This window comes from Physeter macrocephalus, chromosome 11 (assembly GCF_002837175.3).
Source record: "Physeter macrocephalus isolate SW-GA chromosome 11, ASM283717v5, whole genome shotgun sequence".
NCBI classification, from domain to species: Eukaryota; Metazoa; Chordata; class Mammalia; order Artiodactyla; family Physeteridae; genus Physeter; species Physeter macrocephalus.
Window position 1 is genome coordinate 46,909,588 of NC_041224.1, and position 24,654 is coordinate 46,934,241.

Below are 24,654 nucleotides of genomic sequence, written 5' to 3' on the forward strand. Positions count from 1 at the left end.
TATTTAACACTTTATTTCCATTTTTCTACGGATTAGTCATTATTTGTATTCATATGCACACTAATAATCTTCTTGATGATTTTCTATAAATTCAGGAATTATACAATATAAATCACAGCAAATAAATTGGATCACTAAAGGCCTTAATAGATGAGCACTTTATATCTGTTCTTATTTATACTGCTTCCCATATTTTAGTTTGAGAATTCCTGCTAGTCAAGCTTCTTTCTGGGAATAGAACTACAAGAGTTTTTACTTATTAAGGATCAATTGTGATGTGCTATCAGTAGATTCCCTTTCCCTAGTTTACATGTATATGGCTAGCAAGATCAACCTTTAGCGAAAGACATTAGCCTCTATGTCATTAGAAGTCTAAATTAACTTGACTGCACAAGATTGGTCCCTATTATACTGTGTATCACTTATTTGGGCTAATTGATGACTAAATGGAATTGGCTATTTGTTGACATTTCATGCTTAAGGATGAGATTTACCATAGGGTGATTGATCTGAATTAAAGCATCTACTAAGACAAAATGTCCTAACCTAACAAATCAAACAAATTTGGTAAAGTTTTAGATCAAATACATTTAAGCAACATTAAATTTAAAAGCATTGTTTGTTACATTGTTTAAAAGCAATAGGGTTATATAATTCAGGAACTGAAAAATGGAAGAAAATCTAAAATGGTATTAAATTTGTGTCTGTGGGCTGGCACTCCTTGTTGGAAATAGTCAAACAAAAGTAAGAGGCATTGAATGATTTAGACGATGATTTTCTAAAATTAGATGAATTTGAATATTTTCCATCGATAATGACTCTGGCCAAAGTATCAGCAAATTTACTACAAACTAATAACTAGACTAATAACAACATAGCTTATACACAATGATAAACAACTGGCATGTTTGGGGTTTCTTAATTTGTCCAAATCCAGTTCTACAGATGAGATTCCATTTAGCACAGCTTGCAGGAACACACCTTTGCTATCCATAAATGATGCCTTCGTTCACCTGGAAAGAAAACAGATTATCTTGGGTTATTGGTGAAATAAAGAAATAAGAGAGAAGAAAGGGCAGGAGGAAGGAAGGGAGAGAGGAAGGGTGGGAGAGAGGGGAGGATGAAAGGAGGGAGGAAATGAGGAAAGAAATAAGGGAAGAAATGGAAGAAGGAAGGAAGAAAGAAAGGAATTACCTATAATTTCTACATTTTTTTTTCTATATGAAATAAAATGTTAAGACAATAAAGAAATTCTTATAAACCAGGCCTCAGGTAAATGTATTTTAATTGCACATCTTATTGGTATAGGTCTTTTTTAATCACCAAGAAAGGTAAAAGGTTGTCAACAAGATGAATCGAGTTTAAAATTAGTAAATATCCATAAATTTCAAGCAGCTGAATTGTTCTTAGAGAAACTCACAACTGCAGTTTTAGGACCAAATGTTATAAATGTCAGTTGAAATATGGTTTGAGCTATGGAATAAAAAAAACCGCACATACTTCTCAGACTACTTGGATGATTATTTCAGGCTAAAAGATCACTTGATTAAATTAATTTGAATAATTGGAGCACTGTGCCTCAGTAAACTACTTCTAAACACATTTATATTAATGATGTGACCAATCATAGTAACTCCCACTCCTACTGGCAAAAACTCAGAAAGCTGATTATTTACTTTAGCTAAACCAATATTCAGAATTGTATTATATACGTATTACATATATATGCCTAGAATTTTATGTCCTTTAAAGGTTATTAGATTAATGCTTAAAATTTTCCCTTTGGGTAAATTATTTACAATATTGATATTGTTAAACACAACTAGAAGACGGAGCTTACATGTTTTTACTACTGAAATTGTTCTTACTTCTTCTGGAACATTTTTTTTACCACTAACCATAAGAAGTGCGTTCTCGATGGCTATGATTGATGGGCTGCTCACACATTCTACATTTTTTCTGCTTCGTGCATCATCATCAGCCATCTCCAACACTCCACTCCTGAATCTGTCCTACTTTCTGTTACCTGATTTTTGCTGGTGATTCATGAGCCAGAATAGTATAAAAGAAAAAAAAAAAAAAAACCTTGGCTTTTCACAATGTAGTATCCCCTAGGAAACTGTAAGAAATCTAGTTTTTTTCATCAGATTCATGCAAATGCAATATTGATTAACAATGATGTATGTAGATCTACATAACGTGCTATATAAAAACCACTAAAGTGTTCTGTTAATGGCAGATGCATACTGATTATAAACTACTTCAGAATGACATAAAAATGCTTATCTGAATCCTTTTTTTTTTTTTGTACTTCCAAGCTCTCTCTTGTCACTACTATTTTCAGCTGAAGCTATATTTAAGTGCACTATCCCTGGTGCACTAGGAAGTAAAATTCTTAATTTTCCAAGCCAGTAAGGTGATAAAAGCTCAAGGTTTCTCATTAACACTTGGATAAAATTTGTGAATGTCACACTAAATTTTTTATCATCATGAGTACAAAGATGAGGGGCAAGGAACACTTTTTTAATATTCTGGAGATTGGGGATTGAGCTATAATCACTGTGCATGAAACAGTTAATAAGAAGTAAACCATCGAAAGACTAAACTGAACTATTTTTGTGAAAACATCTTTCAGATTCAAAAGCAACCAGGCCTTAAAGAGCCAAACAAAGAAAGCCTAATGGCCCTAAAAACTCAGAAAAGGGAGCTGCAAGTTCACATGTTGTCTCAGTGCTTCTATTACTAGACATTGAAGTTATTCCCACAGGTTCCGGGAATGTATAAATGCTGGTGAAGAAGCCAGTAGACTTCACAGAGTCTAAGCCAGAAACTTCAATCTGGGATTCACCTGTGAGTCAAAACTCTTTGCTAATGAAATATTCCAAAGAAAAGACACTGCTGAGGGAGGCCTTAACCGATCAGACAAGACCTCCAGGTTCACTAGCTGGCTCAGAGTAACAAGAATGCTCTGGTCTAAAGGTGCTTTGCCAACCTTAATGGACTGCAGGCACCCACCTGGGTATACAGCTTGAACCAATAAAGAGATCACAATGGCATGATGAATAAGGTAGAGCGCTTTAGAGACTGGGTGAATGTCCACTCCACCAGGTATCTAAATTGTGACTATATGCACACTCCAGGCCGTTTACAAATGGGCCATCCTAGTCAATTCAGTGCTGGAGAAGCAGTGATGACAATGAAAAAATACACAATCTACATACTGAGTTCAAAACCCATTTTATTCAAAGACAGTCAATTTGCAAAGTCAACCTTACTATTTTACATAAATTCTTAAAGTTTGATTTTATTACTGATATTTTTAAATGCTCTATCAACATTTTAAAAGTTTCAACTTCATCTTCCTAAAAATTGTTTTAGTTTTTCTGTACTTCAAGTTTTCTTACTCTCCGCAAATGCAAATTAGTTGATATGAGCAATATAAAGCTACATGAGCTAAAGTAATATGATGTTTAGAGAATTTGCCAAGAAATCTTTCCTTGGAGAGAAGAATATATGAGGCAATATTCTTGAACTGTTCTTGGATAGGAAAATGATTTTTTTGTTTTCATTTTCCAGATGCTGTTTGAACAACTGGGCTATTAATTAAAAATGATGTACTAAATATATTAGTCATTTAGAACTGCATAGATAAAACCATGTAAGGTCAATATCCATTAAAGCCAAAAGACTGACCACATTCATCTTTGTAACTAGGAGATTTTGCATGTACATGAAAATGTTAAAAAGAATTTTAAATGACTGATAATATTCCAGGTGAAAATGATAAGAATAATTCATTCAGATTTAAATACACTTCTTTCCATACAAGAAATAATGACTATACTAATGAAATTATAAGCTTAGCTACTGAAGCAGCTCTATTGGTTTGAGAACATCTTCTCAAAGCTTACCATTTAAAAATCCCAAATTTTGTTTTTTCTTCTAACAAAGGTGGTTAAACATGCTTTCCAGAGAAACACCACCTGTACATGGTAAATAGAGGTAACTAAACAACCAAAGTAATGTTTATAGTTTTGGAGCCCCTACATTTGAATGACTTGAGATTTTGAAGTTAATTTTTGGATGCTGAGAAGTGGACAGTCATATTTTCACAGTACAAGGAAGTCCCACCATGCCACCAATTTCACAAATCTTCCTTCATGCTCAGTTTTAAGAATTTTGCCTCTCAAATGCTCAGACTTCAAGGAACTGCACTCCCTCATCAAAATCTTTCTTACTAAACAAGCACCTCTGTCAGAAGTGTCTTAATTTCTTATCACAGAATTTTATCCACACAAGGAACAATAAATAATTCATGTCACTGCCTCTTTGTTGTGTGTCCCTGAACTGCACAGAGCTGGAAGGCTGACAGCTGTGTCAGGACAAGCACCAAAGATCTGACATGACAAGTGACTAACAAGTTTCTTTCAGTTCATAGAGAAGGAAGACAATGGCCCAAAGTGCAGAAAGAAATCTTGAAACAAAATAAAACTGCTTCTTTCTTTTTACCTAAGTGTTTGCTATGAGCTTATTTCCAACCCACAAGCCCTGGTCATTTTATAGGACTGCCCAGCCCCCTTTATTCCTCACACTCGCTTGGCCATTTACGCCTGGCCACGGATCAATATGAGCAATTCTTGGAGAAATACGATGTCTCCATGACAACCAAGCCACAAATTCTCAGTGGAAGGCAGTGAGACCAGTAGTGAACTCTCCAGAGGTTTCTAGGCCTATAAGGCAAGATGTCTTAAAATGCAGGAATGGACAGAGGAAAAAGCCAGAGTAATTCATTCTTTATTACCAGTTTAATGATGTCCAATGTATAGGATGGTACTCACTTTTTAAGTTAAGATTCTTTATCAGCACCTATATTTTCTAATTGATCTTTCTTTTTTGATATATCCTTTTGTTTATATCAATCAGATAGACTGTGCTATATTTGAATCTCACTACAATTCCACTCATATTGAGGGATGACTGAAATTTATTCTACTTTTGAAACAGTATAAAGCTGATCTATCCTTGCCCAAAGCAATGAACACTTCGGTTAAAAACTTGCCTCGTGGATTTAACTGCATGTTAAATGATTGATAGAAACCTAGTTTAAAAACTAGGTTTTTAAACTGTTTTTAAAACAGTTTAGAAACCTAGTAAAAATTAGACAAAATTTTAGTCAGAACTAAATGTAATTTAAAAATAATTTTAATAGAAATCTGATGCTACCACTACCCGCTCCCTTTTCACATGGGACACATCTACATTTGTCGTTTGGATATTATGGCAGGGGGTGGGGCTAATGTGCTAATGAAAAATTTCTGTCATTGCTAAAGATGCCATTTCTCAGTTCCATGGATGCTGAAGCAGAAGTGTGGCTGAGAACAGACACCCAGCAGCAGTTCATCTTTTGAGGAATCTTGGTGTAGTGGAGGGGACTGAAATACAAGCCATTGCCACTGGGCCTATCGGGGTTCCGAGATGACTTAGGGGACCTGACATAGATTGCAGGCTGCACCTTTCACTGAAAATTAAATCTCAGTAGCTCTCCTCGGGGAAGGATCAGGGGACTGTTTGCAGCTGCCCCCTGTCAGCAGAGGCTACAAGATTTGGAAATCTCTTAACTAAGCTGACAGGCCACAGAGAGGATGAATCAAAAATCTGATACATGGATCAGCACACAAAGATGTGAGAGGGTAGAGAGTACACAGCGGCCAGAGAAAACAGGAAAGAAAAACGTTCAGTGGGGGAAGATAGTTAACTCTTTCGCTCATGGTAATAAGGCATCTTCTAGCACCTTATGGCTTTGTAGTGAACCAGGAATTGTCATTCAACTCTCACAAGATTTTTTTTCTCTTAATTAATTAGTTGTTAAGACAAGGCATGCTTCAAAACAAAACAAAAACAAAAATTCATGCTTAAGCATTCCTGGACATATCCTTCCAGCACATTTCTGTCTGTTCTTCCCACAAAGAGAATAAAAACATTAGTAACTTGGACATAGGGTAAATTTTATTGAGTGAGGAAGGGTTACTATTTTGTTTTGTTCTAAACAGTTGACACTGTCCATTCATTCATTACTGTTATGCTAAAATCCTCTCATCCCGGTTAGAGTTCTGTTTGTATTTAGAGAGGTAAACAGATAGTAATGATGACGATTTTTTTCTCTTTTCTCCCTAATTCTCCATTTCCAGTTGATCCCATTATTTGAATTATTTAAAATGTTGCCATTTTTCCAGTTTCTAATCTCTGCCCCTATTAACCAGTTTAGCCTAAAATTGATGATAATGAACTAATAGTGTCAGCTTCCCTTCTCAGTCATAAAGCCTTTGTACTTCCTCCAGCTGAATTCTTGATGAAAGAGGAAAAGATAACAGCTCCACACTGTGACCCCTGGAGGTGACCATTAATTTGACAGTGCAGCTGCTAAGAGAAAACAGCATTACAATGTCCTCTCCCCCCACTCTCTTCTAAGGACCCCAAAGCTGTGTCAAATTTATCATTTATACTTGACTATTTTTAAATGGCTTTCACCTGGATTCTCAGACTCTTCCAAGACACATCTGTCAGGCATGTCCTCGGTGTCTTGGAAGTTTGCCGAGTTTGAGTTGCTGTCATGCTTGACCGGACTGACTGGAGCTATTAAAAAAAGGAGAGCAAAGAAAGAGAAAGAGAGTGATGAAAAAGTAGTAATAAACACCATTAAACATTTCCGTTCATTTCCACAGATATTTCCAGGGACACACGATGTAAACACAAATAATAAATTGAAATAAAATGTATCCTCTAAGTATGTATTGGCAGACATGTAATTAGTTGAAAAATCTATAGATGAGACTTTATCTTAGAAGAAAAATAAGTTCATGGCATCAGCTTAAAAGCTACAAAGTAACAAAGTGATCCCTTCGAAGTAGAAATCGTATTTTTAATGCATAAATCTAAAACAATATAGTCAATTAACAGCAACAGGACACAGAAGGAAGAACATCAGGCTGCTCAATTAGACCAGCTCTATGCTGTTGCAATGGTTCCTTTTGTCACACAAATCACAGTGGATGAACACTTTTTATGCGTTTTGGTTCTCTTTCATCAAATTAAAAACTATTGTTCCAAACACAAATAAAAAGCCCTATAAAAATAACTTTAAAAAGATAGGATGAATACGTTGCAGATGATAATAAGGAGGGCAGGTGTTTTGAATGGTAGGTCTTCACACAAATGTCATGATATATTTTCTGAGTAGGAATTATGAACAGAAACAGAAGCCAGCGTAGGAATCTAAAATTTCCTATAAACACATTACAAATACTAGCTCTGTTAGAGAAACACAGACTTAAGTTTCCACATTTTTCCACGAGTTGTACTGCTTTGTCTAAATTCTCTCCACAAGTAACATATTTCCCTATTATATTTGTTCAAGGAATAATTTGTCAGGAAAAGTAGACATGGTCTTCATGAAGACACTCTGAATAACAAAACAAAGCAAGCCTTCAATAGTATAAATTATGTCATACTTACTTGTCTGAAGCCAAACAAAATGGAATTTTGTCTATCACAAATTGCTTTGGTGAAAAGTACCACTGTCTTCTTAGGTGTTGATAACACACATAACATATTATTTATAAGCCATAAATGCAATAGAGAAAATATAGATTTATAAGTCATAATATGTTTATATATATTTAACATAGATATTTATAAGAAATAATGTGTTTGTTGGCCCAGGGGAGTGGGCCTGGCCACTGTTCGTAAGCCTCCCTTAGGAGATAAGGGAGCAAATGCAGAGGCTAAAGCTTGCGTTGCTTCACACATTCGATAAGTGATACAAAGCAGGGCCACCTGAGGCCCAAAGCAGCCTTAGGAGAGCTCACACCTCCCAGACTCCTTGTCTTGTTTTCATGGACTGTGCATAACAGTGGTGACCATAACCTGAGGCCCACATATACACATTTAAAGGTGACTTGTAACATGATTCTGGTCCAAATATTCTTGCCAGTTTCACTCACCCTCTCAAAACACAGATAGTGCTGCTCTTTTCTGTGGAAGGGCAAGCATAGCGTTTGAATTCACTGCTTTTCTAAAACTTTTCGTATGGGAACAAAATATGAGAAAAAATATACAAAATTCTGATTTTGAATAAACATACCAAATGTTTCATTTTATGCATTTGAGTTTTCTGAAAAAATACATGGAAGTAGGTACCATGTCTGTTTTATTTACCTCTGTCTGCCCTGGGCCATGGAAAATATTCTTGAAGGATCTGTGCAATGGGTGAATGGATGAACAAATGAATGAAGCAGAGTGCCATGCTGGATGTCCTCCCGAACCAAGAGGATATGTGCTTTGAGTTATCTTCAACCTGATCTGCTCGGTTTCTTGTTTAGACCCACTTGAGATAAAAGATGCATATTTACAAAATGGTAGTGTGAGTTAGTCCATGACTTGGGAGGAGACACCTAAGTAGTATGTATGGCCTAAGCAGTTATTTTGGTGTCACTGCCTTTAATTTAGTTTTCCTCAATTTAGATCATACTTACAGATTATTTTTGAATCCATAGATTTTTGTGAAAGGTTTAAGTGGAATAATTAAATGCATCAAAGTTGCAGAGTACTATTACATTGGTCAAAATTTTCTGGCCTGCTTTAATGGTTTTTTTCTCTATATATCTTGTTAATTTTCTGAGATACTTACACTGGTATTTATAGTAGGGAATTAACCATACAACTAAATCTATTACTAGATAGATGCTACTGAAGTAGCATCTGTGTTTACTTGGGCAACTGCATCACACTTGTGATCCCATACACTATTCTTTCATCTAAAACTTGCATCTATTCATTTATCTATTCATTCCTCCAAAAGGCTCTTCTAGACACAGGGGCCTCAAAGAGCTGAAGAGAGCATGGTATTAGAACAACGAAGTCAACGCTTGCAACCATTTTTAGTGGCAATAAAGTGGTCCCAGGATAAACTGACATACCAAATCTTTCAAGAAAACTGGGAAGTTAGATGTAGTTTTAACTGCATGATCTTTATTAAACTCACAGTATAAGGTACCATGCAGCTATTTTTGTCTCCACCTCTGATTTTGGAGGGTGTGCTTTGTGTGAGGGTAGGAGAGTAGAAAGTGTTGTTCTTCAGATATTTTGCTTAATTACACTTTAGCTTCCAAATTTGAGATGGTACAAGATTTGCCATTTTTTTACTGGGTAGTTTATAGAGTATCCAATTAAATCTACTGTGGAAGAAATTCCTACATTCTGTCAATTGGGAACAACAGACATTGGACAGATTAATTACTACCATTCCACTGTTTTTTTTTTGATAGGCCAATCTTTGCAATTATTCTTTTGGGTGTTTCTTGTGATGTTTCATCAGTAAACTCTGACATGATGTGTGGCCTAGGCTTCTGTAAATGAATCATTTCAAAACTGATGAAATCAACAAATATTGATCTAGTCATTTGTTATGGGTAGAGCTCTGTGCTAGACCATGTGAGGGACAAAAAAAACGAAGTACTTTTAATGTGCCCGCATACAACTTGTGATCTAGTTGAGGTATCATAAAAAGTAACTAGTAGGAGCATTAGAGACAATATTCCAAGAGTGACATGGTTTTTAGGAATGCAGAGGTAATTCCCCTGCAGTAGGGTTTGTTGGGAAGTGAAATTTAAATTAAATCTCCTTGAGAGGGAGTATGAGTAGCCCAAAGGGAGCTCATTCAAGGCAAAAGAAAAAGGTGTGAACCCAGGCCTGGCCAAAGAAATACATTAGCCTGGGGTCACAGATATATTTAACAGACTGTTACTGCCTACTTTTGTATGTATTTTTAATGAAGTCTCCTTACGTGTCTCTTTGAGCTTTTCTTGAATTGCTGTTCTGGCTAATTCTCCTCACCTGTACAAGTTAGCTATAGACAGGTTTATCCTTGCCGTAGATAGTCAATAATTTGATCTGTACTGATGTTGGGCCCATTTATCACAGTAAGCTGTCCTTTCACTATACATATTGACTTTTATTTATCAATACTAAAGTCCATTTGTAGCTCATCACTAAAGTTCTTGGATATTTTCAGTAGTTTTTGAAGATGCATTTTAGAGCTTGGCAGAGAGGTACTTTTGACATCAATACAGTGCAAATGGTTGCTAGGCTCACCCTTAACTTAAAATCAACTGTTTATTTCCTCTGTAATGCATTCTGAAATAGTCTGCATTTGGGGGGCAAGGGGCAAAAAAGACGAACACTTCCTGACACTTCTACCACTGAAAGATGTAAGGCTGTTCCATTTATTCATCACATACCTCAAAATATTGACAACTAGAAGGCCAGCGTTCTAAATATCTTTGTAATATCCTTGGAAGCTAGATAGAGGGAGAAGTCCACGAACTTTGCAAAGATGTTTTTGACTACGGTATGCTTAATTAGTGTTAAAGAAATTCCTAAAGAAATAAATGGTTCAACTGTAGACAATATAAAATCAGTTTTTTAATTACACTTCAGAACATGTAATGAGGAAGCACAGAAAATTGTATGACAAAGACCCTATAGAAGAATTTACTGAAAAAAAATGTGGTGACAGGGTCAGCAGTGGTTATGCTCCTTTACCTCTCTCTATTCTCTATTTTGTTTTCAGTTAATGTCTAAAAACTCCTTCCTGCCTTTTCTCATCATTTGTGGAAATGCAAATTTTCAGTAAATTTTTAAGGTGGCTAGGCCAAGGCAAGAAACAACTTTAAGAAACATCTTCCCCACTCCCAGTGAGAGAATGACCACTGGGAAAAATCTCCATCCATCTCCACAAACAGCAGCTGATTCTACCAAGTGAGGCCAGTACTGTAGTATATATAGAGCCCTTGTGTAAAAATCCATGTCATTCTCAGTATGGATAAAATTTGCAGCCCAAACAATGTTTTCAATATGATGACTTATAAATGATTAAAAAATAGATCCCTTCCAGCATATGTATGGAGTTTTAGGAAGCACTGGAGATATTGATAGGAAAATCATTCATAAAAAGCTGTAAAAGTTTGAAATGCTGGTCAATTAAATAGAATAAACCACTGTATTACCAGATAAAACTCAGACAGAAATCTTAAGTGCATCTTATTCAAAGGCATAAAAATAATGTGCATGTTACAGAGGTCATGAAAGATTAAAAGTCCACTCAGATTTGAGGAATGAGCAGTGGAAAAGAAGTCAAAGACCTGAGTTCAAATCTACTAGCTCAATATGGTCAAGAGTTGATCACTTCTTTGGCTGATAATTTAGGTCTCTTCTCAATAAGGCATCACTATGAATCAACTAAAAAAATCTTTCTACAGGTTTAGAAGGAAGAAAAACTACAGTAAGTTCAAGTACAATAGAATTAAATACTAATGCAATCCTGACAGATCACGAAAAACTGCAATATGTTTTAAATTAGAAGGAGGCATAATCAGGGAAAAGACTTTAAGTGATAACACTAAGGTTGTAAACAAAGAGGATGTCATTTGAACAGACCACAAATTCAGTTTACAAAGTGGTTCTCTCTGGACAGATGTCTTATCAGAAAAACATATCCAGCTAAAGAGCTATGTACATATTACCCCTACTTAAAGAGTATCTACTGAGATAATCAAGTGATAGGACCTCCTGATTACATTTGAATAGCAATAGCTACATCCTGCATCAGACTTCAGGCTTACTTTGTGTTCAGTGTGGACTGGAAACTGGAAAAAAAAATCATATAGGAATACCTAGAATTAAATAAAATATCTAATGCTGCTTTATAACTAAGAAATAACTGTTTTATGGACAAGTTCAGCAAGATGAGTTAAGATTAGACTTACGTGTTTTACTATCTTTCTGAAATTGTAATCTGACACAGAATATTATTTTCTGGCTGACATTTTCTAGTGTGAATTGCTTTAAACATGAGGTTTTTTCAATTAGTAAAGAAATAAATTTTCCAAATGCTGTGAAGAGTAACTATTATTTTGGTATCCTAACTTGATATATAGAATTGGAATTATTATTTTATTTAAATATTTTGTGATATATAATATATATATGCAAAGGATCAAATTCTTTACTATCTAAGGGAAAAAAATTTGTAGCTAACTTCTACGGTGACACAAACAGCTAAATGTCTAATTTGGGGGAAGATAAATGTGAATGAGAAAGAAGCATTAATTGGTTACTGCATCTTTTTAAATAATGTTTTATTCCTCTAAGATATAAAAATATTCCTGTTATCCAGGATGTTTGAACAATGGGTTGCTTTGGTAAGGCTGGTAAATAAGCAAATACATCTCTAGCTTAATGTAAGACACAAGACAGACACTTGGACTATTTATGAAATGACTGAGTAAAGCATCTAACAAGAATTTCTAAGAATTAAAAAACCAATGATTAATTTCACTTGAAGTTTAAGGGAGAAATCTTAAAGTCAGGCATAGGGTTTATAGCTTAAATATACCCAAACACCTCCACTATCTATTACTAATGCCAACAGGCAGACTACATAAAGAAGGAGATTCTATCTGCCTTATTTTGGGGAAGATAAAATTCCTCATTTTTTATTTACGAAATATATGTATTAATTGAAACAAAGATGAATACCAACAACTTCATTACAGAGATGAACTTCTTAGTTCCCCAGGGGTGGGGGTGGGGGAGGCATGTTGTACTGGAAAAAAGCTCAGTTAATAGAAGATCTGTTTTTAAATTCCACTTCTGTTCCTAATAGTGTGACCTTGAGCATGTCATTTCACTTTCCTGGACTTGGGTGCTTTTATTAATAAAATGAGAGAATTGCATTGGACAACTTCCTTGACATCTTCCTGCCAGTTAAGAATCCAAAACCAACCAACCACTGAGTATATCACTGAACAGGATAGTAAGAAAATAAGTGGCTACTACAGTAACCTTGGAAATAATGAAGGCTTTTGAGACCCTTTCTCAATTAAGATTGATATTTTCCTACAAGTAGTAATCTCCATCTGACTGAGGGACAGAGGAAATCAGGGCAGCTTCAGAGAGCTTCTTTGGTAGTTGCAATGCCAGGGTGAGGCAGCCTTATTGAAAGATGACCAAGAAAGGACTGAGGCTGCAGTATGGCTACTGCTGAGAACAAACAAGGTGACTCCTTGGCATAGAAACATCCATCAGATATTTACCAATGGTGTAAAAAAATCTTTAAAACCAAATTAAAAACAAATAGAAACATCCATCAGATATTTACCAATGGTGTAAAAAAATCTTTAAAACCAAATTAAAAAAAAATAAGTTATACCTTACCCTTCTTAGAATCATATTTATGCTATTAATTTCTTTAAACAATCCCTCTCTTCATTGATCAGTTTGGCAAATATGAACTTCATGAACTTCAGTACAAGATGAATCATCCTAAACTAAATTAATTGGGTCCATGAAGTAATTGTAAGAAGCAAACCTGCAGTGGACAAGCCATGGCCTGGAAGTTAGATCTGGGTTGGGTTGGGCTGAATTGGCATTAGACTCCTCTGAAGACTGGCCCTATCTTGGTTTCAGGACCCCAGACATGAAGAGGTTCTCAATTATTGTTTGCTGAATAAATGGACAGTGTTCTAGAGAGATGTGGTAGTCCTATGGAATAGTATTTTCCTTGTGTCAAATCTCTTATAGGGAGAATCAGTAGAACCCCAACTCCTTCTATTCCTTTTATATATAAAACTGAAGCCCATGAAGTACTTTGTCTTACTCAAGCCTGGCATGAAAACCAACTCTAATCAAATTATTTAAACTCTCAGACTGAAACAGACTGTAGAGACATATTGGATGTAGGATGGGGAGAATATGAAAAAGGAAATGTGTAATCTGGGAAGTAGAAAAGGAAATAACAGGGAAAAATGCAACTCTCCTTTTTTTCTGCTGCATTTCTTCCTCCACCCTCCCCAAAGGCAATTCTCAGAGTTACCTATGAGAGGTTTGCCTGGATTTCTTTATGTGCTCCAAAGAGTACCAGCTCCTTGGCAAGCAGCGTTCCAAGGAGTGAAGTGGTAAGTAGATGAGCAAGCACCTTTTTTTAAAATTATTTTTTAATAAATCAAAATAATTTCCACAGCTTTGGTCCCTGGTCAATATTGAGTAAATTCAGAGTGGAAATAATCCAGGGAAGTATTCCTTATTATTATTTTTGTATTTATCTATACTTTGGTAAAGAATATATTTTCTAGATGCAAGAAATAAGCTGGTCAGATCAGCAAGCTCAATTCCAGCTTTTTACATTTAACCATAGAGCTAATTATTCAGGACAGGGGGACTCAGGAACATCTTATCTGAAAGGACCCCTTCATCACTGAAAGGAAGTATAGGTGATGAATGAGTTCTAAGAAAGTATAGAAATTAACTCTCACACTCTTCAGGCAGTTTAGATTTTGTAAAACTCATATGACTTTTCTCATTAGGACCGAATCTATGGTAAAAACAGAAATGCATTAATTTTACTGTTCAGAAGTTCAAGAAGTTGAAAGCAGGAATAGATTCCAAAGAAGAAAACAAATAGATTCCCACGTATTGATAAACTGAAGAACAGTCAGTAAAGGGAGAATTCCAAGAGGAATTTGTAGCAAACTTCCCAGCTTCCGTTTGAAAATTTAGAAGAAGTACAGGAAAACAAAAGAGACCCTTCAATCAATAGAGCATCATGCTAGCATTTAAGACTAGAGATAAACATGATTTATATATGAGCTTAAGATAAGGATTCACAGCATAGAGCAATTTAAACCAGAGCAAAGTCTACAGTTATCCATAAGGAAAAATACCAAAAACATTTTCCTCTAGAATCAGTGGAAGAAGAAACCGTCAAATGGCACTACCACTGGAATTTTTAAGAGTAGCAACCTTTCCATAGGCCGAACCTAAAAACGACACCATCAGTGTGGGGAGAATGCTTGGCAGGCAGTCTCAAATTCCCAGCTGATAGCTGTCTCTATCTCAGGGGAAAATGCTTGTCTCAGATGGTTAGTCAAGTGTCAGAGCTCTTTCATCTCCTAGGTAGGAAATGGAAAATAAGGAAATCAAATTATCTAGACTATGCCTTCATTTTCTAATTCTTTGTCAACCTTAAGAAGGATGCAAGGAAGAAAAGGTCTACGTTACCATATTTTGTATCATTAGGCTTGGGTACTCTGAATGTGATTTATTTGTATTTGAATGACATCAAAATGGCATCTTAGTGATATCTTGAGAAATTATTGAAATTGAATGGAAGTCATGCTTGGATGATAATAATGTGCTTTACCACTGTATTTATAATGTAATCAGTAGCAAGCATCACTCTCTCACACATGCACTCACACCAGCCATAGAAAGCATAGGTGATCTGTTGGCATTGATTGCCTCTTATGGTCATGCATATAAATCGTAGTCATTCATTTAAAAATATTAATTTTTCTGGGGGCTAAATAATGGAAAGTTGACTTTTCAAATCCTCAGGCTGTGTCACTGCGTAACACAGTATTTGTACTAGTATCTCTAAGAGGTGGTTGCCCAAAATATAGAAATAAACTTGATAAGTAGTAGAGAGTCTCATTTTGATACTAGACAAGCCATTACCATCTATAAATAAAGGATAAAGGAAACACACCTAAAGAAAGTAAAGTTTTAAAGAGCAAACATGCAGTGGATAAAGAGAAACCAGCAACCATAATCTAATGAGACTTTTGGAAAACTAGGTTCCATACAAAAGGGATGTTATAATTAGAGAACTAAGATATAGGAAACAAAAGGTGAGAGACAAGCAGATATTTCTAGATAAGACAGTATAAAACAGTGTCCTGTATTAGTGTATAATACTTCTCTTAAAAAATTGTTTCAAATTATTTGGAAGAATACGTGGTAGAATCTCCAGGACTATAGACGAAACTAAGGGTTCCTGAATGTGAAATGTTAACTATTTCACATTCAGGAACTGAATTAGAAATTCAGTTGATTAGATTAACTATAGAAAACAATTGTAAGGTTGAATCAGTGGGAATACATGCTGTGTACACATTTCAGAATAGTAAATTCTGGGAAACATTGAAAGAAAACATGATCCAAAGTATATGTAACAAGAACATGACTGAGCTATCGTTTGCTATGACTAAGGACATTAGGCCAATATAAAAATGTAAGCAAATGGTTAACAGAAGCCTGGCATTTTAGGAAGGGAAAGATCAACACAATAAACCAACCACAAGAAAACCAACAAGTAAACCCTGCCTCTGCACCTGAAACCCTGCATATGTCTCCAGGGACTATAGCCAATACAGGACACAATGGAATTTAAAAGGCCAACCAAAGGTCTGGGGGCAAGTTGAGGGGAGGAGAATTTATATAATATCAGAATATCTCAAAAAGAAATTAGGAAGACCCAGACTCCAGCATGGAAGTAAAAGTGAAGAAGAAAGTGACTGATATTTGTAAAATTGCCAAGAAGCTCTATCTATCTACCACCGCAGTTTTCTCACCTCTAGTTCCTCCAACCCTTCAAGAAGATTGTACTGTCACCCTACTCTCCGTCACACCTCTGTTTTTATGGCCTGATAAAAGTATCTCTCCCTGCAGTAATTCTTTAAACTGTGAAAAGTCATAGCCCTAAAACCAAGGTCTAATCATGTAGCTTCTGTGTAGAAAATTCTGCAATCACCTCTATTCAGTCAGCAGTGGGGGATTCTGGAGCCATGGATTTCAAGGCCTTTCAGGATACAGTCTCAACTCACGTTTAGAGGCTTCTCACTGGATGCTGTGAGAGTTTTAGACTCTGATACCATACACTACAGCTGGACAAGACTACCCATTGTCCCCGGGATGTGCCATTTATTTTCTACATTGGTACCTTTGTGAAGATCCCCATCTTGAGATATCCTCTCTCACCCCAATCTCTAGTTCCCTGCTTGCCCAAAACTCCCCCTTATTAAAAATTCAGCTCAAATGCCATCTTTTCCATTTAGTCTCCAACAGCCCACAGTTAACATAGATTTTGCCCCTTCTTCTGTGTTTCCTAGCATTTTATTGGCTTGTGTTATTCTTCTTATCCCATTCTGACTACCTCGCTGGCCTACATTCATAGGGAAGCAAGATATTTCAGACACATCTTGAAATTTTGAGGCTGATGTCATGAGGACAACTTTGCTTCTCCACAATGGAACCTCTAGTGCTGCAATCAGAAGACTGGGCTAGAAGAAGCATAGGGCTGACCCTGTGTGTCCGTTTCTGTCATTCTTAACTTGTCTCATACAGTTATAAATTCATAGATAGTATGTGTGTTCCTCAAACATGGTGAATCTAATGCTCATGGGGCAGCTTACTTATGGATGGCCATGGTTAGGAAGTCAACTTTCTCAGCATTGATGAGGTCATATAGATGGTGGTAGACCATGTTGAACAAGATCTCTAGGCCACAGCATCATTTATACAGCACTCACTTCCATTCCTCTCAAAGAACTTCGTAAAGTAAGAGTTATACATTGCAAAATACTATACCTACCCCAACAACAGAAAATGCACTGATTTCCACTTTCTTTTCCTTACCCTCATAAATCATAAAGTTAAATTTCCCCTAGGGACTTCATTTCTCTGAACTCAACATACAGGCATAAAACAAATTTTGTTCTCACAGGACATCCCATTTTTGTTTCATTAGTTCAAGGAAAGGGTCACTCAATTTTTAAAGCATTTGGTTTGATCTTTGCTATGATTCATGCCTTCTAGCCTCCACAGACTATATACACTCTATATACCAAAATGTTTCTTATATATAAAATGTGTCTCCACGGACTCCATAATAGTGATACCTTCACATAAAGCATGCAAAAGCTACCTTCCAGACTCATGAGTTTAGAAAAGGTGACCAGAAATAGAAAATAAACTTATTGTTTGAATATTTAAGCAATTATTATTTTGCCCAAGTTTCTATTCCAAGAGATTTTTTTTCCTCTTATGAAAGACAAAATGCTTCCCTCGAGGTGTGGGTGTAAATGCTCTTAAAAATTTCCCCCAAATATGAGGTCTAAAATTATTCTCATTCTATTTTACACTTTTTTATTTGATCTTTAACCATCTCATTGATATTTCGTTCTACAGAGAAGGAGGTAATAAAAATTTTTTGTTAATGTAATAAAGGGAAAAAGAAATAAAGATTTGTCATAATTTAACTAGATAAAATGAACTCTTGTGATCTTAATGCAAGAACAGACTATGATCTCTAAAGAAATACTGAATTATGGAAATATGATTTTTACATAATAGAACCATTTTCACTTACCAGTTAATCATATTAAATAATTCTTACTGCTCTATTCGTTCATATGCTTTTTCTTCTCTAAATTCTTTCCATGGAACATTTAAGTTATTTAAAAGGTTTTCTCATTCTATTGGCTATTGAGGGGCTCCCCCACCTCTCTGATGGCCAAAATTTGATTTTCCACGCTGGGTATCTACAGGGAACCACAATCATCAGGCTTTGCATAGAATCTCCCTTTCTTCATGAATTAAAGATCACACAGATTTATTCCTCAAAAAACAAGAAGAGATTTGTATTAAACTCATTTTGCCAAATTATGGTTATTACTTTGTTTTAAAACCCTAAAGATTTTAGGAGGCTCAGACCAAGCATAGCACAGTTGGAGTTTGAAAAATGGCAGCTCAAGCAGGGAGGAAGCAGTTCTTTCCAGGGCATTTCTCTCATATTTCCTACAGGAAAGTAGTTGTCCAACTTAGAGACATTCAGTACAGCCAGAGTAGGGAGGTAAACAAAAATACTTTACAAGTTCTTTTCATTGACAAATCTAAAACATAGATCAAATTGGCCTTCTTCCAACAATAAACAGCACCCTCCAATGTTCCCCCATCCTGTGGAACAGAGTCTCAGAGATTCCAGCCCACATATGGCAGAAGACCCTGGCCTGCACTCAGCCAGCTAGTTATCCATGGAAGTGGCTCAAGGCTGACACTCAGATTGACTGGTTCACACTAATTTACTTCACACTGATTCCATTTATCTCCTAGAAGAACCCCTGGCAGCAGCTTATAATGGCATATCCTAGGATGCCTGCCTGCATGTGTTTTTAAAGCAGCAGTGCTTGATGAATCTGAGTCCAGAAAACAGTTCACAGATTGAGGAGTAGGTGCAATCAGAAAACATCAAGAGGCACAGCTGGGACTTGGTAGTTTGCTTGACTGGTCTGAGCAGCTGAGCATTAACTCTGTCTGCTTTTCTGCTGGCTGCTTACTGCCACTGGGACAAATCAGAGAGCCACTCCCTCTTTCCTTTACAACCCACCCTTCAAAGGAAAAGAGAAAAGAAAGTGCATCACCATCCAAGTAGCATGTGTAGCTATAGGGGAAGCTAATTTGACCATTTAACCTTTACTCTTTAAATACTATGATATTGCTGATCTAGGTAAAACTACAGCTGATACTCCTGAGGTTAAGATGCTGGATATTTGGATGAGGCAAAATGTAGCTAGAAAAAAAAGAGACTCCAAATTATTTTATTTACTTTCAACAATGAGGTCCAAAGACTGGCTGAGATGTTACAATTGCGGGGCTAGTTGGTTACCATCTTGATGCTTGCTCTCCCATATCTACTGTAGGGCTTGGGGAAAGACACAAAAGGGCTCAACATTTGGCAAATGAATAAAGTGACTGTATAAATGTATGAACGAACGAGTCACTATTCTCTACTACGTGTGTGTGTGTGTGTATTTTTATTACAAGCAGAATGTAGCGTGGCTAATGGTGTGGGTTATGGCATCAGAATTCAGACTCTGCCATTTTTCTTTTAATGAATCAAAACAGAGGGGTTTTTAAAAGCATATATATAAAGCTATCTATGTGTGTGTATATACATATCATTGATATTTTGAATATGATTCAAAATTTCTATGCTTGTTTTATATCAGCTGCATTTATATCAACTGCATGCTGAGACTCCTAATAGTAACATGGTCAGTATCCAAAGGCAGAGGGAAATAAGAAGGGAAGTTAACAGCATTAAACAATAACAATTCAGTGGCAAATCTACCAAAGCAGTGACAAAGCATATTTAGTACTTAGAAGGTTAAACACCGAGCTGCAGTGGCTTGTTGATGGAAAAAAGTAGGATTAAGGCTTTTGCATGAGCTTTGACATGCTCATGTTGTCCGGCTGCTGCCTTAAGCTTTGAAAAACAGCTGGGATCATCTACTTATAAGCTCCAACTCAAAGATGTTTAAGCAGTCCCCAATCCAATTAAACAGAGGTAAATAGAAGGAAGAATTTTACAGAGCACCCTCATCACATTTTTTCTTAATGAAAAACAGCATAATTGCGGGTTACACAGCTCCTTAATCTCACATTAAATCTAATAGATTGCTGACTTATACAGAGCATGGCAGTCCTAGCTTTCTATATTGCTGTGCTTAATTTTAGGTCATTATCCTTTATTATGTCACTTGTAATCCTTAAAGCCCATGATTGTGTCTGGTTATTTGGCAAGGATTGTACTTGGCAATACAGGGATTCTACTAAGAGTGATGATTTAATTGAAAGATATAGTATGATTAGATGTTGAGAGAATTACATATGTTGCTTTTCTTTTGTAATTGGCTAGTTTCTTATAAGTATTTCCTTCAACATTGTTTAAAATCACTATTTAGTTTTAGGACTCTGCTAAAAAAAAAAGCTTTCACAACTGAAAGACAAGTAGCTTATTGTTACAGGAATTTATCCATATGCTATTAAAATAGCCAATTCAAATAAAACTGTGGCTCATCCACAAACTGGGTAACTGTAGTCAAGTTACTTAATCTTTCTGTGTCTCAGTTTCCTCATCTACAAAATAGTAATAACAGTAATAATGATTAATAGTAATAATTCTACCAAATGCATGGATTGTTGTTACAATTAAAATGAGTTAAAACATGCAAAGTGTAGACTGTAGACTAGTGGTTAGAAAGCAGTAGGTAAATAAATCTGATATTATTACTATTATTATATATGTCCTTGACTAGAAATGTGTATAAATGGCAATAAGATGCTTAGCCTTCAGATCAAGGTACTTAATTTTACTATCAATATAGTAATATTTAAGATTTCTCAGACCTAATAAAAGAAATATTTTAAATAGTTATATAATCTTGAACTTCACTTAAAATTGTAGAACTCTAGCAGATAATGTTAGTGACCCATTTAAAAAAATAGTTTAAGGGGACATGTAGGTTTGTGTACATTTGATGATATCTGTAACCAAAAAAATCCCACACAAGGTCATCTGTAATTCTGAGGAAAGAAGTAAAACTGGTTTCTCATAACTCAGGGAAACCATTCACAGATCTTTCAGTTTTACTTATGCACAATCCTTGATTGCCAGGCTTTTTACTGGTTCCCATTCACATATGTTTTAAGAATGTGCCAATATTGAAATTAAAAGTCTCTTCTAGCTCAGTTCCACCTAAGACAAAAACATTACTGGATGGTGGTCATTTGATGGAGTACAAAACTAAAACATAGAAATAGTGGTTTACTTGCTACTGACCCTCTCCTTCTCTCTCATTTCTAGGGTGGATAGCACCATAAAATACCATATCAAATAATAATAACAATAAAACAACTCTTTCCCTTGAAAATTAGGTTAAACCATTAAAAAAAGCACGTGCATATCCATCTTAATCACAAAGTTGAAAAAAGTATATATTTCAGTTCATTATTAGGTTCCATAAACATAAATCATAAAATTTTATTTTTAAATGCAAGATAGGATAAATTAAGATTATTTTATATTCAACTTTGGCCATAGCTACAAACATATCTAATTTGAGCCAGATATTTTTTACTGCTGCTCTCCCTGCCCCTATACATACAGTAGATCACAAAGTTGATCAGATCTCTACATGGTTGATTCCTCTGTAAAGGTAGTTGAAATAACTGGATCAGAGACCTTGGGATTGGCAAGATCTTAGGAAGTACTTTTAGGTATTAATATGAACTTAGTGACATTAGCAATATTACAAATTTGAGCAAAGTTCAAAATAGAAATCATATAAGAAGTGGGTCAAGTTACTCACAAGGGAAAGAAAATCAGATTGTAGTAAGATTTTGATGACAACTCTTCACCCCAGAAAATGTAGGAGAAAGATGTTTTTAAAATTCAGGGAAAGAAAAATTTGAGCTAAGCATTTCTATCCAGCAAAACTATCTTTAACTATAAAGGCTTCAAGCTGATATGGGCATGCAATAACTTATGGAATATTATTCCAACTATTATTCCCATAAACTTTGCCTAAGGAATCTACCAGAGAACACTTTAGATAACCAGCATAATTGAAGAGACATCTGCATAAGAACAGAAGGTAAGCACTAAATATACATTTTCATGTAGAACTGAGGCTAAGTGATGGTTATAGAAATATGACTATATGCTCTGACAGTGCATGGATAGAACTACGAAGAATAGAGGGGATTGGAAGGATATGGAGACTGCATAAAAAGCAAGATGAGCTCACTGATTACATTATAAGTATTACTTTAGATTAAAGAATATTATTTCAAATTAGATGCTGGGAGAGAGGAAGCTGAATTATTACTAGCAAAGTTATTTCAATATTTCTCATAGCTGAGAACCAATCGACAATGGCAAAAAAAAGTATTATATAAAAGTATTAGCATAGGGGCTTCCCTGGTGGCGCAGTGGTTGAGAGTCCGCCTGCCGATAAAGGGGACACGGGTTCGTGCCCCGGTCCGGGAGGATCCCACATGCCGCGGAGCGGCTAAAAAAAAAAAAAAAAAAAAAAAAAAAAAAAGTATTAGCATAAAGGTAAGCATTGGAACAAAAAAATAAACATTCCCAAATACTCCCCGACTCCTCCCCACCAAAATAAGGCAGAGAGAGAAGAAGAGAGATTTTGAAGAAAATCAAATAAAACAAACCACATAGTGAAAGCATATGTACAATTTCATATATTTGTGTGTATGCACAAATTTACCAGCAGTATCAGTAAATATTAATGGCCTTAACTTATTAGAAGAAAAGATAATCAGATTGACTAACAAAGTCAAATCTAACACTGTGTTGTATAAGAGAGATACACTAAGAACAGAGATTAAGAAGGATTCAAAATAAAAGGGTGGACAGGATATAAATATATAAAAAGAAAGCAGCGGTCACAGTATTACTTAATATGGTAAAATGCAAATCAAAGAACGTTAAATAAGAACTCAAAGAAGAGTATTTTTATGATGCTAAAAGCTACAATTCACAATAAAGTTATTTCAACTATGTATATAGGCACATAATGACACAGCCATTTTAATAAAGCAGAGACTACAGGAAGTGCAAAGAGAAACATAAACTAATAATAGACAACTTTAACACACCTCTCGCAATCGAAGATAGATGATAGGGAAACTGACACAACTAAGTCAATAAGGTGGATCTAAAAATCAAAGTCTGAATGCCAATAATAGCATACCTTGTTTCTAAGTGCACATGAAACATTCATGAAAATTGCCCACATTTTAAACTCCAAAGTAAGTCCTACAATAGTCCAAAGAATAGAATTAGCACAGACCATATTCTCTGATCACGATACAATAAAACTAGAAATTAATAAGAATGTCAAAAAACAAAAAGATCTTTCTACCTGGAAATTTCAAAACATATTACTAAATAACTCTTGGTTCAAAAGGGAATATGGTACAGAATTGCAGAACTTTTTCAAAATTACAATAATGAAAACATAACAGAATCCATGAAATGAATGCATAATTAATCCAGCTATGAAAGGACATTTTATAACATTAAAATCTAATTAATAAAAGTGAAAGTGGATTAAATAGTCAACTCAAAAGGTAGATAAAGAACATTAAAGTAAACCAAAAGCAATCCAGAGGAAATAATTAATAAAGGTAATGAGTGAGAAACCGGTAAAACAGAAACAGGAAAGAAATCGAAAAGCTGTTTTTAAAAAACTAATCAATAAAACCAACAAACCACTAACAAATCTGTTCAAGAAGGAAAAATTAATGAATGTACAAAATCATAATGAAAGAGGAGAAATAGCTATCAAGAGACCGGAAATTTGTTAAAGTCATAAGAGATGATGGTGGTCAACTCTAAACAAATTAATCTGAAAATCTAAATTAAATCAGTAATTTTATGGAAAAATTGGTAGTGATCAAGAGGGTAAATGGACAATTACCATAGCAGAAATAAGGAAATAAAACTCATTTGACAAAATCTAACACCCATTTATGTAAACACATTTAGTAAAATAGGTTTGTTGCATATTTATTTAATATGATACGCCTCAGCCTCAAAGTCAGTATCCTACTTAGTGTAGAAGCACCAGTGACTTTCTCATCAAAGCAAGAAAAACAATACTATTTTCAACTACTATCTAACGTTGTGTTGGAAGTATTCATCAATGCAGTTAGCCAAATGAAAACAATTATAGACACATCAAATGGAAAGGAAGAAGGAAAATCTTTTTTTAAATGGAAAATACAATTACATATCTGGAAAACTCAAAGAATCTATGGAAAAATAATTTCAAGCAAAAAGAGAATTTAGTAAAGCAGTATGGCATATATATAAAAATTGTCTTAAAAAATACAAACAAAACCAGTTAGAAGATATAATGAAAAAGAAGGCTTTATTTACAATAATTAAAAAAATAA

General features: G+C 35.2%; 1 protein-coding gene across 1 annotated transcript in view; it reads right to left on the bottom strand.

The window, feature by feature from the left end:
* Positions 1 to 666: 666 nt before the first annotated feature.
* WDR72 (WD repeat domain 72) overlaps positions 667 to 24,654 on the bottom strand; it is a 220,168-nt gene continuing 196,180 nt past the window's right edge. The window contains exons 19-20 of the mRNA XM_055087953.1: positions 6,529 to 6,633; positions 667 to 1,013 (exon numbers count right to left, since the gene is read on the bottom strand). Coding sequence (XP_054943928.1) covers positions 958 to 1,013; positions 6,529 to 6,633 — 161 coding nt within the window. The 3' untranslated portion in view covers positions 667 to 957. The remainder of the gene's footprint in view (positions 1,014 to 6,528; positions 6,634 to 24,654) is intronic.